The 17,850-nt window shown below is 38.4% G+C and overlaps 1 protein-coding gene across 1 annotated transcript in view; it reads right to left on the reverse strand.

Moving 5' to 3' along the window:
- PRKAR2A (protein kinase cAMP-dependent type II regulatory subunit alpha) overlaps positions 1–17,850 on the reverse strand; it is a 61,928-nt gene that overhangs the window by 16,379 nt on the left and 27,699 nt on the right. The window contains exons 3-5 of the mRNA XM_041465985.1: positions 3,389–3,441; positions 1,708–1,791; positions 470–576 (exon numbers count right to left, since the gene is read on the reverse strand). Of these exons, the coding sequence (XP_041321919.1) occupies positions 470–576; positions 1,708–1,791; positions 3,389–3,441 (244 nt within the window). The remainder of the gene's footprint in view (positions 1–469; positions 577–1,707; positions 1,792–3,388; positions 3,442–17,850) is intronic.

Consider the following 17,850-nt stretch of genomic DNA (forward strand, 5'->3'; position numbering starts at 1 on the left):
ATGTGACCCCCAAAATTATGATGTGAATTTGCTTGATGGAAGAAATTCCAAAATGGCACCTTAAACTCTGCAAATACAAAACACAACCAAGAGAGGCAGAACAACCCCAACTCTCTCTGAAGTCAGTCATCAAAATTAATTTAATAAAGTCCAGGTTTTTTCATGGTAGCCACTACCATGGATTTTTATTTCCTATATTCACCTTCCTGAAAATTATGTCCTACCCCTTCCCCTCACCACAGGGCTACTTTTGCTGCTTTTCCCCTCCTTCCTTCATGAAAAAATATAACCTGGTCTAGAGACAACATGTAATATATGGCTGGGTTTAAGCTGTGCTTATGCTGATAGGCACAAAACCTAAACTGAACAAATAATTTTCCTTCAGAAACTGTCCTGTAGTAAACATTTCCCTGCTATTTCTAAGAATTGAAAAGAAACATCCTCTACATTTCACAGGACAGCTGCTTACCGCTCAACGACATAGAAGTTATCTCCATCATCACCTTGGTCAATCACATGTTCCTGAGGCTTCACCTTCCTCTCAAACATGGCATCAAGGACCTGAGACAGCTGCTCCTAGAAAACAAGCAGGAGTGGAGGGAAAAATCAACTATCAGAAAACACACCTTAGTGTTACTGCTGGACAAGGGTGAGTTCATTTCATTTGGTCTGGATAGTGAACTGGATCATGCACCACACTTTTGTACACTTTACTGAACAAAAATGCAAGTAATACTGATATTACATGTTGATTTCCACTAGCAGCTCATTCCTTTCCAGCTTATTAATATAAGTTCAATAATGCAGACAACCAGACTTCAGGCACAGAAGAGCCATTTTTTCAAATTTATGTTCAAATGGCTCAATTTTCACATACCATTTCAGTGCCAAAGCACACACACCTTTGGTATAATCTGACACAGCTTCACTGCAATGGACACATCAATTCATACCAACAGTATATGTGTTTCACTGTATGTATGTCTAGAACTGGCACCACGATCTATTCTATTCACCTATATCTCTTAATTAGTAAATTATCTGTACTGCAATCATCTAAGAGCCCCACTCATGATCAGGTCTATACTCAACAAGGCTCTCCATAGACTTATTTCCCTGGATAATCTGTCATCTTAGAGCAGCTGCAATTCCAGCACCAGATAAGGCAGGACAGGTACAGATGTGGAGCCCACACAGAAAATGGCATAATGCTGGTCTGCACAGCAGGCTCCAGCTGGATTTCCCTGTTCAGCCACGACAAAACTTCCTTTTTTTTTGCAAGCAGCACAGCCAGGGAAACTGTGAAAGCCAAGCAACATGACACCATAGAAATGCCTTGCCTTGATGCTGACCTGCTTCACCATCTTGCTGTTCCCAAGCCCATTAACAATATATTTTCGCTGCATTTTCAATGACCAGATGTTCAAAGCTGAAGATGTGGATCACAGCTGAGTTTCTAAAAATACACTGCATCAACACGCAAGCCAGTCTCCATGCTGCTGATACACTTGAAATATTTACTGCACTCCTGAAGTTGGGAATTATCACTGCAGCATCTCTTGGCACCACTACACTGAAAATACTCCTTATCTTTTAAACAGAATCCCATTTTCTTGTCTTTAAAAACTTTGTCTGGACTTCTAGATAATATTAACTGTACATAACAAAAAATTAACTCCATTTAAGAGTTCCTTAAAATGCTATTACCTGATCTAGGTTTTTGAAGAGCAGGATATCTTTGCATGCTTCCTGCAGTCTGCATCGCTGTTCATCGGTTTTTGGATGAACTACCTTTAAAACAAAGCAGAACAGAACAGTCATGACAACAGAGAAATATGATTTCAGACTAAACCTTCACTTCAGCATGAAAAAGCAGAGCACAATTTAAGTGTCAGAAGTATACAGTCCTTTTTTGTTTGCATAAACAGTATTTATATATAAACATACAATGCAAGACAGAATGAAAGAAAAATAAGAAAAATACTATGCTGACAATTAACACATGAAAAATAATAGTGAAGAAAGACAAGAAAGAAGAGGATGCCTTTTCCATTCCACTCCATTCCCTTCTAACACAGCCATAGTCAAAGCTTGAACATATCAAACAGGGGAAGAAGTGAACACTTTTCTTCCTGAACTCTGGCTATATTAGTCCCAGTATAATTACTGTTGGCACACAGACAGTTTATATCCCATATGATCCATATGAATCTCAGCCCATCCAATACGAAGTTATTGAATAAGCGTGGTTTTTTCTAAAAAAATTACTTAAATAAAAGCTTTGTTGTTTGAGATATTTTGTTACTTCATTCCATTTATAAAGATCAGGTTAAAGGAACCAATACTCACTGTATCATGAAAATGTTTTTATATGTGCTTGTTAGGGGCTAATCATGAAAACATATTAAAAAATTAATTACTTGACAGGCACCACATTAACATTTCTTATTTCCAGAATAACAAGTATTCAAGAAACTAGTTATATCAGTAGGCATTTCTATAAAGTTCTTTTCCAAAGTTAAACAGGTCTCAGATGCTTGTTTTAAAAGAGAACAGAATACTGAATCATCAGCCAAGAAAACTAAGACTTTTGATGGAATAAATGTGTCCAAGTTTACAAATATTTGAATAACCTGACACACTCAAAGTCATTTTTTCTTTTTATAGCACATAAAAATTATTTACTAGGTATATTTATGAAGTATCTCTTCTTTCTTAAGAGAAATTATATTAGACTTAGATTATCATTGCAGAAGTGTAAGCATCCTTGCAATGGAATCTGGAAAAGAACACCAGAAGTCCAGGGAGAAAACACTGACTCTCACCAACCAGGCTACAAGATTTGCTCACACAAACCCACCTCTGAAGAAATACAATTACAGTATCTGGATTTGCAATTCCTAGAAATTCCCGACTTTCAAGAAAAAGAGAAAAAACAGGTGTCCACAGACTTAAAATATTTCAGCCAAGCATTTCTCCTACCCAGGCAGAACTGCTCTGACAAGAAAGACAGTAAAAAGCATGTGAGGAATTTTAAGCACCCATGAAGAAACAGCTGTGGTAAACCTTAACTAATTCTTCTTAACAGCATTGATGATCTAGGAATTGCCTCAACAAGCCTTTAAGAGAATTAAGAAAGGAAAACAGCAAAAACTTTAAAGATCTTAGACTTAAGCACAGCTCTCAAGTCCTTTGAAGTAAAATTGTATTAAAGCTGTAGTGACTAAAAAATTCCATGAGATAAAGTGGCTCTAAATTTCAAAGCAATGTCACTTTGCCAGGGCACCACACCACGCTCAGCACGAAAAGCACAAGTGGTAAGAAAAGGCAATGCACATCTGCCTGTCAGTCTAGAGACCCATGCACGGAGTGATTCCCTCACTCTTACCCTTTGCTCTGTATCTTCTTCCTCTTCATCTGGATTGAAAGCTTCAGCACAAACTTGGAAGAAAAAGAGAGAGGAGATAAGTAAAAAGAAGTAATTACATGAGAACAGCAAACAAATCAGTTTAAATACATTTCTTCTGTTTTCCTACAGGAAAAACAAAATCACTTTTCATTTTGTCATTATAGTGTCAGAGGCTCAAATCCTGTCTGTTCTCTGGGTAGGCACAGCATGACACAGACTCTCAGGTAAAAACTCTGTGACTTAATAAATAATCTTGCCTAGCAAGTACTCAAGCACGGACACAGATTTCCTTTCAGCTGGTATCAAAGCATAACAATCTCCATTCAGATTCATTTACAGGCATCTTCTCTAAAATGCAGGGGTGCTCCACTTTGTTCTTTGCAATGTGCACAGCAAAACACTAAAAAAAGGAGCACAAGGAAGGATGAGGCACTCACTCCACCTCAACTCTTGATTTGCAAGTGAGTACATATAATTTGGGAGGTTTTTTGATACAGAGAAATCATGTTTTCACAGAAATTAACCTGGGAAATTAACCATCAGCTTCACCATAGTACAGTTTAGGAAAAAAATAGTATTTAGTCCCATCCCCCACTTGTTCCTCTATCTTACTACATTTTAACCAAATTAATGTTAACCGATGACACAAAAACAACTCTAAAATTTACAGAGTGATTTCTTTAAAAAGGATGAGAACAGTTGTGGAAAACTACACACTATAGAGCACTGGGACAAGGCTTTGCCAAACATGTCATTATACCTACAGGATCAACTGAAAGAGAGGCAATATTGCAGAGCTGCTGAAATTTCAAACCCCTTTTGTTCAGTTTTATTCTTCAGAAAAGGCTTATCTTCAGTTATCTTGGCATTTACACTATTACACAGTCTTACAATACTAAACACAGACACTCTGGCCACCAAAAGCCCACAGTTCTAGCTCAGATTTTCTTATTAATTCATGGATATTTACAGTTCTTGCATGTCAAAGTGATCTGCACATTCTAGCCACCTGTACTGACAGTCAAGGAAGGTGAGAGTCAGTCCTGTTTTCACCTAGCTGTGCTCTTACTTTAATAAGGGTGGTCTCACTTCTGAGGTTATACATTACTTATAAAATTTTACAAGGAAACATAGACAAGCATTTTCCTTTGTACTTTATCCAGCATCCTGACAATAGTGAAGACTTGGCAGAATGCCCAGAAGCTCACTGCAACAACATCTAACTGCTGAATGGAGTGAGAAAGTATAAATAAAAATCCAGAATTCAGCAACTTGTAAATAATTTGAAAATGCACAAGTCTATTGACCCTGTCATCGTGCACTCAACAGGACAATAAAAATGCAAAACCCTAGCACAATTTACTAGGAAAGATTTGTTTCGTTTTGTGTGTCTTGGTTTTTTTATTTAGTATTTTTTTCTCCCTACCTAAAAGATACGAGTCTTTCCTAGGAAACTGGATTTTAATTCATTTTTTTCCTGGAGAGAACGAGGAGACTCAAATACAACAAGCATTCCACTTACCAAACCACAATGTAAAAATGCAATCATAGAATCATTAGGCATCAGGCATTCAGAGAGTAAGTATTGCTCATACAATAAACCCGTTTAACAATACAGAAACAGTTTATTGACAGTGCACCTACCACACACATGCTTTTAGTTTAACAGAGCCACCCACACTTAGGGCAGACACTCAACAAAGGATAAACAGCATTCTTCCCCAGCTGGAAAAAAGTGCAGTCCATGGCAGAGTCCAAAGATGACTGGTTTATGGGAAGGTGGATGCCTACAAAGCTACAGAACTCGGACTGAGAGGCTGATCCACTTAATATGCAATACAAAGGCACTAACAAAGAGAACATTATTAGCATTTTGGTGTGAAAGCTTTCCTCCTCCTTCCATTTTACAGTAAAGATCAAAGTCTATTCTGAAAGCTTTGGATTTTCAAATAAGGAACAGTTACTAAGAAGAAAGGCTCCATGGTTTAAACAGTATGGTGAAACTGGAGATAATTAACTCTCTTCATTTTTTACAACCAGTGTATCCTATGACTCCAAACTGGAGTCCAAGTCTCTATTAAGCACAATATTACACAATATTGTGCTATTGTGACAAATGGTCACACATCTATGAATTCAGAGATCTCTGTACCACTAGACCATTCTATCATTCAAATTTTAATATTGAGCTGCAAATTTAATTTTGTTCCCACCTCACCTGCAGGGAAGCTATTGCTAAAAGTGCTTCAGAATTCAGGAAATTTTCTTCAAGATTTCCTTGGGAAAACAAGTTTTATTACCACAGATAAAACCAGCGCATAAGAGTAAAACCTTATCTTAAAACATGCATCAAAGCAACACAGTTGTCTGTAATTTCAGTATGAAATGGCTTTGGTTAAGGTTTGTAAATGTAGGTTTCCCCTATTTCATCTTACCCAGCAAGAGTGAAAACAGCTCCCAAAGCCCACCAAGGACACACTCTAGGACTTAGTGCCCTTCCCTTACATATGGAAATCACTTCTGTAATGCCCATGGATGGGCACCACAGAAATACAATAAAAACATGGCAAAACACCACTTCTTCCCATGCTGCACAGAATGCCTTCTCATTATACTTTCCATTCTTCAACCTCCTGCTGGGATTTCTTTTTCCATGGAGAAGAGTAGGCCAGATGTTTTGACTTCAACCTTGAACAGCTCTGACTGACAGAACTCCATTTACTTGCAGGCAGAGCTGTAACACTTAATGTAACATATCTGTTGTGGTATGCTTAAAAAAGGGGAGAGACACAAAATTCTCAAGTTTAATGAACATTGTGATACACTGGAAAGCCAACAGAAAGCTTTTCAGCCGACTCATAACAACCAACAGTATTTTCCAAATACTTTTAAAAGTGACTAATGAAAAGAAAAAGCAGCATTACATCAAACCCCTCCCATGTTTTATGGTGCAGTATGTCCAATTTTTCTTACCGCTATTGTTAATTAGTAAATCACTTGGGGAAGTCTATACAGTTGAACATAAGACCCATGTGTCAGTCTTACCTTCAAAATGTTTCATGTTATCTGGGCTGCTTTGCTATTCTGGCTGTAAGGAACTCCCATAATTACCCTAAACTCTGCCCACCTCATCAGAAATCCAGGGAATTTCAGGACTCCTGAAGGTTATTCATTTTGCATTACAGAACAGCCAGTCCTAATGAAAAAACATCTGATCTTTCACCATGACAGAGTGCAAACACCCTTGACCCATTATTTGATACGTGACTGAATTCACATATTAACTATTTAAGTGTCCCAACAAAACAGACACTCTGAGGCAAGCTTTTTCTCATTCTCCTGAGAAGTGTTGTTGAAAAGGCAGTTGGAAGGGATCTCTCTCTGAAGATCATCCAGTCCCACCTACCCCTCCAAGAGGAGCTATTTGGAATTGTAGGCTACTTTGGGGCTGACCTGGAAACCTCCCAGGCCAAAGATGGCACATCTCTGCTAACCTGCTCCAGCACCCAGGGGGAAGAGGCTTTCTGAATGTGCAACCTAAAGCTCACCAGTATCTTCATGTAATTTGAAGTGACTTCTGAAATCACACCTTGCCTAGTTGAGATTTTCAGCACAACTCTGCCCCTTAGCAAGTGCTAAGCAAGAATCCATCAGCGGAAGTTACACAGCAGTGTGACACATCCACAGCTCTATCAGCTCACACCATGCAGACCAAGCTTCCTTCCAAATCCACCCATACATAGTTCAAATAGCTTTGGAGCATAAAAAACAGTTTTCAATTTTATGAAGCTTTGAGATAAAAAGAAATTCAGGCTTTTATCCTACCATCTACATTTAGTCTCTCTTAGCTTTTGCAGCTCTCATGCTGCACCTTCTTTAGCTTTCAAGAACATCTGCTAACACTTCTGAAGGCTCAGAAATGATACAGCTCCATGGCTGCTTTGTGATGCAGGTGACAGCATCTGAAAGCAACCGAGATCTTTGTAGCTGCAGCAATGGCATCAGCAGTGGATGGGTGAGGGGGAAGCAAGGGGTGGGGAGAGAGGGAGAAATAGCAAGACAAGTTTGCCAGTACAAACATCACCTTTGTTTATGCAAGTTTTAATCACTCTCAAGATAATATTGTTCTGCAAAATACGTGTTTTGTCAAGATCAAAGTCCTTGCGCTCTATAGAAATCTATATGCAAATAAGAGTTGAGCTTTTAGCTCTGGCAAGTTAATACAGCCTCCAAGAGAAATGCACACCACCCCTGTCCCTGAGAGATCACTGCTTTTTTCAAAATAACAGCCAAGAGGCTGATGCCTGAACACCTTCAAACACACACAAAAGGAAATTTAAGTTCTATGTTTTATGGAAGGTGAATGCATTATTAATATTTCTGTTGCTACTGAAACAAGTAGCAAATACATGCGCTGTCATACTCTCTTTTCAATTTTGGATCCCACCTGCAGAGTGAAATCCTATTCACTCTTCCTTACTTATGAGGATGCATCACCTCCAATTGATCCTATCAGACCCATTACTAAAAATCCACTCAGAGCAGTACATGTAGAACCACTTCTCCAGTTATTTATTCAGATGAGTAATTTTAAATTATGTTTAAGGCAGTGTTCTGTGCATTTGAGTTTGTCAAAGCTTCAAGCATTTTTTAAGTCTGTCTCTCAAGGACAGATGCACAGACTCTTCTGGGAGCACTATGCCAGCTGGAAAGATGACCACTGCCAGTGGCTTGTCATTCCCTCTGACAGCTGAGCTGCACTTCAAAACCATGCAGTCAGATGAATTAGGAAGCTTGAACAGCACTTACACACAGGTCTTTGCTGGCACAGCTAAATGTGATTTTCCACACTTGGAAAACAACTTCAAATTTCCTCTCACTTCTGTTGCTGGTTAGCTCAGAACTTTTTGGTTCAGAAATTGCACTTTGTTTCTCAAGTGAAAGATCTCACCATGTCAGAGCAGACGACAGATTTGTACCTCGATCCAGCAAGTGGGAAACAGAACCTGCAACCATTTTCACCACCTGAACCATTTTCACATTTATGACAGTTGGAAAGAAAAGCAACACTCAAACCCAAAGAACAGTTAATATGTTCAGGAAAATCAGACACTTCAGCCTTCAATTCACTAGTGAGAACTGACTGAAATCAAGGGTAAATTTTTTGCTAAAACCACCATTGTTGCATCAGCCCAAAACTCAGATCCTGGGTCTTAAAAGACTGGTCTTTCACTTTATATGCCACATGGCAATCTCCAGATGCAAGGCAGCCCACAAGAGCACCACCTCTTGACTTCACTCTTAATTCTCAGAGAGGCATAACTGAGACATGATTTACAATTAATCAGGACCTGAGCAAAAAACACCCCATCAAACATTAGTCAAATATCAAAGCAGAATATTCAAACATGCAACCACTTGCATGACCATATATGTCAAATCAAGTGTCAGATTTTTTTTCAGTGGAGAAATATTTAGAAATGATTCATTTCAGGGGAAAGGAAAAGGATGGATTTTCAGTTCTTGAAACAGCTTCAAATGTCATTTAAAGTTAAAAGGAAAGTAAATCAAGTAGGTTCTTCACAGGCAGAGTTCTTCTGTGTTACAGATTAACTACAAAGGCACTCGGACTCAGCACAGCTGTGCCAAACCAGCTCTGTCCCATCAGGATTACAGGTCAGGCACACTCCACACTTGGTCCCGAAGCCTGCTCAGGCTGAGAAGCTGCACAGATCACTCTGCCAGGCAAAGAAGCCTCTGAGACACTGATGGAGCCTGAAAGGCCCCAAAATCGTGCACTGCTTCACCCAGCTCTGCAGAAAACCACTATTGCACAAAAGGTTGTTCACCTGGCTCTACCCAAAGCCTTGCTTACAGCCCAGAGTCCACCTGAAAATGCCCAGCTCTGATGTGGACATCACCTGTGTTCCTCAAGGCCCACTATTTTAACAGAGCAGCAAAGCTGAGGTCCAAGGTAGAGCTTGGAGAGACCCCACTCTAGTTCAAAGTTGGATAAACACTTTTACCAAGAAAAGTGCATGATTTGTTACAGTGCTTGCTAACCTTGCTTTTAGAAATCTCTGATAACCATTTCCTCACCATGACTGTGTACTTTCCGAAAGCATTATCTAAATCAGACTTCTCCAGCTTGTTCTCTTTCCATCAAAAGAGAAATGCAACACTTCCGGCGACAATGGCTTGTGACATGTCACACACTCCTACTTCATACTGCTTTTCAGTAACAAGTTCAGAACAGACTGCACAATCAATTATAAATGCCACCTTTTATGATAATGGATTTTTTTCTTCGCAGGAAATCCAACTTTACATGCACAGACACCTTTTCTCCCAAGATGCATAAGTACAGGCAACATAATAAGCCCTTTAGAATTATGACAATTGGCTGACAACTATTTCCCAAAGTGCATTTGCTTTATGTATTCTGAATAATGCAGTTTTCACATATTCTTATTACATTCATACAGATTAATAAAGATCTGATTTAAGTGGTTCTTTAAAAGGCTTTATCATCATATGTACAGTAAAACAACTGAGACAATGCCTTACAGCAGAATAGCCATTAAATATTTTTTTTTCTTCTACTACAGCAAGATTTGGCAAAGTATTTAAAATTACATTTCCCTAGGGGCAAACGAGAACTTTCATGATGAAAGAACTAGAATAATAAACGGAAAGTAAATAATCACAATCTCTTTTAGATTCATATCTTTACACACACATAATGAAAGCATTACAAGCAGACAATACTGCTTCAACTAGATTTTAAAGACAAGCATAAAGCACTTTTAACGAGATACAATGTGTTCCTACTTAATTATGATTCCTAGGTAGGCTTTGTTCGGGGTTGGTTTTTTGTTTTGTTTTGCTTAACTCCTTCTGCAGCCTGCAGGATCTGGCCTGGAAACCACCCCCAGCTCAAGTGACTCAGGGACAGAGCACCACACAAACCACAGACCAAAGGCTTCACAGCACCCTCTGCTCCAGGCATCGGGTAAGAGAAGACTTTCATACTAAGAGGTAACTTGCTGGGGGTCTTACTGAACTGCAACAAAACTTCAGAAGACAATCCTCAACTTGTATGCCTTTATTTAAATCCTCCTCCCACTCAGGAGCAATTAAAATGAAAAACTTGTGCCAATGTAGGACTAGAGACAGAATTCTCCTAAGCACTTCTCCTACCTCTCTGGCATAACCAAATGAACATGATATTTGCCTTTTTTTTTTTTTTTTTCAACTAAACCAACAGCTGTTTATCGTTGTATTTGCTTCATATACTTGCCTATTTAATTATATCAAGGGACAACTTTTACTTAATGCCCTTATGTATGAGTTATGCCAAATGTTTTAGCTTATCCTTCCACTCTGCATGCTCACACACGGAAGGGTTATACATGCTGCAGGAGAATAGTGACAAACTCATGAGGCTATAATTCCTAGACTATAATTTTTGATAATTTTAAAATTTACAGTTTCCAGAGGACCTATGATGAAAGCACTCTGGTGATAAAATAAACACCCTTCAAGTCTCTCCTGTACAGCTGGAGGAGCCAAGGGACAATATTGCCTGATTTCACAGAACCATCTGCCAACTAAGCCACACCTGGGACTCCTGCACTTTGGGCTTCCATGTCTCAGTTCACAAGAAGAGAGCCCAGCATCCCATCAGACACTGGTGTGCTCTGGGACTTGCAGTAAGAGGTAAGTCTGAAAATTAACAACAAAACTACTTCCATCATGGTAGAGGACTAACAAAAATAAGGAAGTTTTCCATGTGGCTGCTCATTGGAGTAAACAGCTCTGACACTGACAGGAACTACCGAAAGCAAAATACTGTCCTTTCAATCTTAAAACAGTAATTTACAATTTGCTACTTCTGTTTCCAATTCCCTTTACTACATTTAAATAGAAAAGTAAAATGGAAGAAGGGTAGTTTGGAGTTACACATTATTCCATGTGGTGAAGCCTGGGAAATTCAAAGGAGCAAGCTTTATTCTTGCAAGTCAAGAAATCAGAAGACTGAAATGGATAAACATGCTGCTGACCTTGTTCAAGCCTTCTAAGAGAGCCTTACTGATGAGATAGTCAGCCATAAAAAAGGTCTCCTGGAAAACATGATGCTACTACTATTTCAGAGCACACAGATTCACAATTGTAGAAGAAAGCCTTCTGCTTTAATGATTCTGGTTTAGCCCATCACATAAATCTTAACACATTTCCAAATGTGCTACGTAAGCAAGGCAGATAGAAGCAGAAATTCAGCACCAATAATGCTTATGTGCCTGAAACAGTGATACTTTGAGTTAAAAACAGCACAGAGAATGTTCACTTTCCATTCAGTTTACATCAGAACACCACAAGTTCCAAGAAATGGCTCAAATATATACCTTCCCCCCAAAAGAAGGCATGTAGCTTACAGCTTTTAGCTGCAAACTGTAGCTCGAGAAGAGAATTTAGCTGAGAAATAAAACAGGAAAAGTGGCTTTCTAGTACAGAAATAAGAAATTTTCTTTCAGTTTACAGATCAAGGCATTTTTTGGTTTTATACGTGCAATTCTGCCATATGAACTGCTAAACCTGCAATAAGGCAAATAATATTTTAAAATCATCTTGAGAAAAGTGCAGTAAAGCACTTTTTGCCTTAAAATTTCATTTAGCAATGAAGATTACTGACATCTTTCTGACATCTGTCATGACAGAGAACCAAAGCATGCCAAAGTGTTAAAAGGCACTTCTGAAATCAATTATATGATTTTCACAGATTTCTAGAGAATGCCCAAATACATTAAGAACCACATTACCCTGCATAGAACAACTAACACCTATTTACCTGTAGCAACCAGGAACAATAAAAAATTAGCATGGCTTGACACAAAAGGATTGTGTGCAGAGGAATGACGTGGAAGCCCCCAAGTCCCTGTGCTTGGAAACTGCTGCTTCCTTTCCTGGCACACTGGAAAAGCAGGAAATGTGGGAAGTTACTGTTGGACCCCTTGAAGAAAAGCCTGGCAGCTCCCCCCATTCCTGTGTGGCTACTGAGCAATCCCAATGCCCTGGTGAGCACCAGCCATGGCAAAGGTGTGACTCCTTCACTCCTTCATTTCCAGGATCAGCCAATTCTGGACTTCAGCATCTCCCTGAATAAATGGATTGTCTCAGCAGGAAATACACAGTTGAAGTGGTCCAACAAAAGATTAACATTGGATAGAAATTAATCAGCTGGAACTTGTGTGCCTTATTTCTGACCACTTTTGTGTTTTTCTATTAGAGAAGATTAGGGAGCTTAAGAAAATTAGGGTCTTTCCCGAATTTTGGGGACATGGGAAAAAAAAATCCACCAAATCAGGTGCTTCAGGCAGCCAAGTACCCACACACAAGCCACCTCCCAAAGTCAAGCCCAGACTCAAATCTCTCTACAAATGAGTGCTCACAGAAATATTAAAATACCTTTAATATTTCCTGTAGTGAGCTTTCATATTGCCATTATATTCCTCACAGTGAATTTTTGAGTATTCCTATAAAGTTTTCTGTTATTTTGGGCTACACACAGACCCAGCAAAGTGTTTTGGTGTTAAAAATTAACAAGTAAAGTTCCTGAAAGTACATCCTTTCAAATTTAAATCAAGTCTCTTTAAACTTTTATGTTCTCCATGGATGGACTATTTGACATATTTCACATTTAAGCTGAAGTTACAGCAACCCAAACTTGATTAAGTGCATTAATCGATATAGGAGCATAACAACATCTGTGACCTTGTCTAAAACCTTATATTAAAATAGGGATGAAGTGCACCCTTATATATTCACAAGAAAAATGCAAATCACATCTGACTCTGAGGTCACTTTAAAGATACATCACAGCACCAGGTTTTGCACCAAGTATAAAACTGCCTTTTTTAGCCTGTATTGTGACAGGCATTTTGAGATTTGTGTGTTTGACCAACAAACCATGTTGGAATATTTTCATTTGGGCTTTAATTCCCATGTTCAAGCCACACCAATTCTCTATCACACAAAAATGTTAAATTCCAACCTATCAAAGGGAGAACTAAATTTCATTTCAACCATCACACGAAGGCTGATATTTTCAAAAGTATTTATGTATACAAAGATATGGACCAACATTTATGTAGGCTTTTTAAAGATCTTTAATGTAAAACAATTAAGGAAGTTAATCACTGACTACTTTTGGAAAACTGATCCATACTGCAATAATTGCTTAAAAATGTGCATAGCTAAACTTATGCTCCCAACTCCTAAGGGCTAATTTCAGTTAAAACATTTGACTTTGGACAAACAACTTCTAATTCTTATCTAACACTCTGGCCATGAATTATTATTAAGAAAGAATAAATAAAAAAGATGAAGAATTCTACTCCACTGTAGCACTTATGGGCATTAAGCAGACTGGATCAGATTTCTTCTGACCAGGTATTGCACTGACTTAAATTTTAAGTACAGATGCTCACAGTGATGTATTTCTCTTTATGTCATTAAAAAAAATCCTGCAGAATTGTTCACAAAACTGTGAAATCCAAGTAATTGTGAAGTCATGACTATTAATTTCCAAAAATAAACCTTTTATTATTCACTGAACATCAATCACATGCCAGGAATATTTAAATAAGTCCCAATATTGCAAACAGAGAAAACAAGCTTTTTTTGTTAAACGAATAATGATTCAGACACTTTCTTACAGGAGAGCACCCACACAATTTATCACCACTTTCATCTGTCATCCCACATGCTTGGCTTTTGCTCATATCAACATTTTTTAAAATGAATTCTTTTCACTGTAGTTATGATACCGGTTTTGAAATCATTAGGGCCAGCAAAAATCCACAGACGCTTCAGGCTGTTGATACAGGAAAACTGTGCCTTTTGTAAAATGTAGATTTTTGAAGTCGGAAGTCTCTTATAATTTATCACCTGCCTGAAAATCTTTCAGCAGAAGTTATTATGCCATCAGTATTGTAAGATGGTGAATAATCAATACAGAAATTAATTAAATAGCTTCAAGAGAAGAAACCAGATCATGATTTTCAAGCCAACCTCTGATAATCAGATAAACAGACAGCAAACAGAACAGCACAGAGAAAGTCAGTCATCACTCAGTCTTCCTCCCTCAATGATTTCAAGTACTGAGATTTTTATCACTGAAGTAGTAGATAGCATTCTGCAAGAGCAAATACTCAAAACAACCTCCCAAGAGATGTATTGCCTCTTGCTTCACTGCTACCATTTAGATGTCCTAATTTAACAGGGTCCCAAAACAGTCTTTTTTACCAAACACTAACATGCTGCGTGGCAATAATTAAGAGAAAAGCTTTATTAGAAAATGATCTTTGTTAAAGCTGTCATTTTAAAACACTAGGAGCTACTAAAAGGAATTTACTACGTGTAATATTATCATATCCTGACATCTCAACTTGCCAGGGTGTGAAGAAAATGCTGTATTGCACTAGAAACCACAGAGGAATATCAGGCTTTAGCAACATATGTACATTATGAGATGACTGCTCATCTTTGGCAGGAGCCAGACTAAAGAAGAGTTCAAGGTAAAGAGTGCCCACCACCATCAAAATAGAGAAGAATCAGTAAGTTGGAAGAACCAATAGTCATGGCCTCTTATGGAAGCTTATTAATGAGGAAAGAAAAGGCCAGAAACTGTCAGGGAATATTGATTTATACATTATTTAAAAAAAAAACAAAACAAAAAACCACAAAGATAAACTCAAAAAACTCCACAACACCACACCATCATGTCACATCAGATTGCTAGAGACAAGAGAAACATCCAAAGTACTGATTCTGAACCCAGCACCTGCTGGGGACAATGACAATTGGCAACTGTCAGGGTTCCACACAATGCTAATGCTTGTCATACACAGGAAAACAGGATTCAGTGACATTTCAACAAAATTAACCTCTACACACAAAACCTTTATTCAGCAACCCAATCTTAGCTGGGTTTAGCACCCAGCTCCAGCAAGAGATTTGATCCTTCTCACTCCCCTGGGTCTCTGCTGAAAGCTGCCCCACCAAAGGGACCAACTGAGGCAAGTCTTGTTCATTTGATTCTTTTTTATATTAATATGAAAACAGGCACGGATCCTGACAGTCATGTTACTATTAAGGAAATAACTATTATATATTGCTTCCCTACATCATATAGGTGAATTATTCTGCTTACAGTTGTTGAATGTGAAAACTGTAATTTCATTCCACCGAGGCCAAAGGAAGGCTCATGACAGAGTACAGGCACTTGCAAAAGAGAGAGATTATACCAGGCCACTCAGATAAACAGAAATCATTGTAGAAAAAAGATGAAAACTTTTTGTGACACGTGTATGGTACGGGTGTCATTTCGTTAGATTTTCCTATCCCAAGAAGAAATCAGCAAGTCTGCTGGAGAGTGGGTGTTCTGTGGAATGAATCAAAAGTGTCTAGAAATGGCAATACAGAAACCTATCGAAAAACTTGACTTTTCTGAAATATGCTAAAACTAAAAGAGGAGGAACTATGCACAAGAGAGACTCTAGTGGGCGTCACACTCTTCCTTCCAAAAACACAATTAACTTTTCATTCATATCCTGCCAGGAGCAAAATTCTCCTGTTATGTACCAGTTCTCATAGTGGGACAAATATCAATGCTCTCTTCCTCTAGTTTTGAAACAGCTTTGATATAACTGAGAAAGGAGGTATCACTGATTTCTGCCACCTCCCTGCACTGTGTAGTCAGTCCCCAGCCAAGGACAGACACTGGCATGCTCTGCAGCCTTCCATGACAGAAAATGAAGTCACCAACATTATTAACTTTGTCAGGAGCCCCTATGCTTGGAGGAAGATCAAGAAATGTAATGAAGCAAGTATGAATTTCAACCCAGTCCAGTTCTTGGCAGGAAGGAATTTATAAGGGTTTCAGGCCATTCCACCCAAGCCTGGGCAAAGGGAGCCAGTCAGCCAGTCATCCATGGCAGAAGGCTCAGACTTTGCTAACTCTGAGCAGCAGTAAGAAAACTGCTCTGCTGGGAAACTGCATCACAGCCCACGGCACCCTAGAGCCAGGAGGTTTTCAAATTAGTGAGCTGGTTTTTCCCATTTTAGCTTCTGCCACCAAAATAGCTTATAATTTTAGAAAGGGGATTATTTTAATGAAGTCAGCCACAAGCTCAGATACAAATTAGAGCTGACCAACTGTTTGTGTGCACACCATGGATCTCAACACCTTACATGGCCAAACACGCCACACACAAGCCAGCTATTCACTAGATTAACTTCTAGAGGAACATCAAGCTCTCATTTCTCCTTCTCCCTCCAAGCATTCTGTGGAAAAGGCTGTTTCTCTTCATGAGAACACTACCACACTGCAGTTCTATAAATAATTACATGAACATGATTAGATAAATCCCCCCCCTTCCAGGATGACCCTCCTGCACAGTCCATTTTGAGTAAGTCTTAAAGAACGACAGATAAATATTTACGACATTGGCAGTATTTGCCAAAACAGTTTAGATGTTTCATAACCTGAAATAAACACCTAAATGAAAATTTAGCAATCATTAGAACAGATTTATTCTGTGGGTTTATGTATCTCTAGAATTTTCAATAGTGCACCAGGGGAACCATGATCATCCTGTTACCTGTAGGCAACTAATCAGAACCAACCAGTAGAAAACACTCCAAGTTTAATATTAAAAAATTAATAAAGCAACTAAAAAGAGATTACCTAACTGCTATGTGTAAGAGAGCATAATAAACACTTGTTAGCCACCAAGAACACATCTGTAGTTGAATGGTTTACCAGAACAATTATTAGCCTGTCATAAACAGTATGTAAGGTAGACAAGCACTTTATGGACTTGTCCTCTAATTAAAATCATATTTGTCTTTTATTTTTGACCTAGTGAACGAGGCACAATGCTGTAATTCCCTAGGCAGCCAAATACTTAAAAAGAACAATTCTTGCTTGAATTTTTCTTAAATACATCCCATGTTAGCTTTTAAATTCTCTGTAAATTTATGATGTTGTGCATGTAAATGTTGATAACAGCAATTAACTGAGCTCTGCTCTTCACTCCCCTTACAAACACACACTGCACAAACACAGAAATATTCGTTGGGTTGACAAGATTCAACATGGACTAGCAGAAAGCTCTTCTGAAGTGAAGCCCACAAAATGCAATTACAAAGAAGAATTATGTGCCAGCTTTTCTTCTCCATGGTTTGTTCTGCTTTACTTTATTAGTTAAATCCAGAAACATGTAGCTACTATGCTGAGTAATCTGTAAGGCAACACTGGTTTGGTGTTTGCTGTTATTTTTTGGTTTTTACAGACAAAACCTATCTTACAAAAATCGCAGGATAAAAACTTGCTTAAAGCTAACGCATCAAACACAAGTCAAACCAAATTCAGAGCACCA

The sequence above is a fragment of the Pyrgilauda ruficollis genome, unplaced genomic scaffold (assembly GCF_017590135.1).
Source record: "Pyrgilauda ruficollis isolate IOZ18807 unplaced genomic scaffold, ASM1759013v1 scaffold10, whole genome shotgun sequence".
NCBI classification, from domain to species: domain Eukaryota; kingdom Metazoa; phylum Chordata; class Aves; order Passeriformes; family Passeridae; genus Pyrgilauda; species Pyrgilauda ruficollis.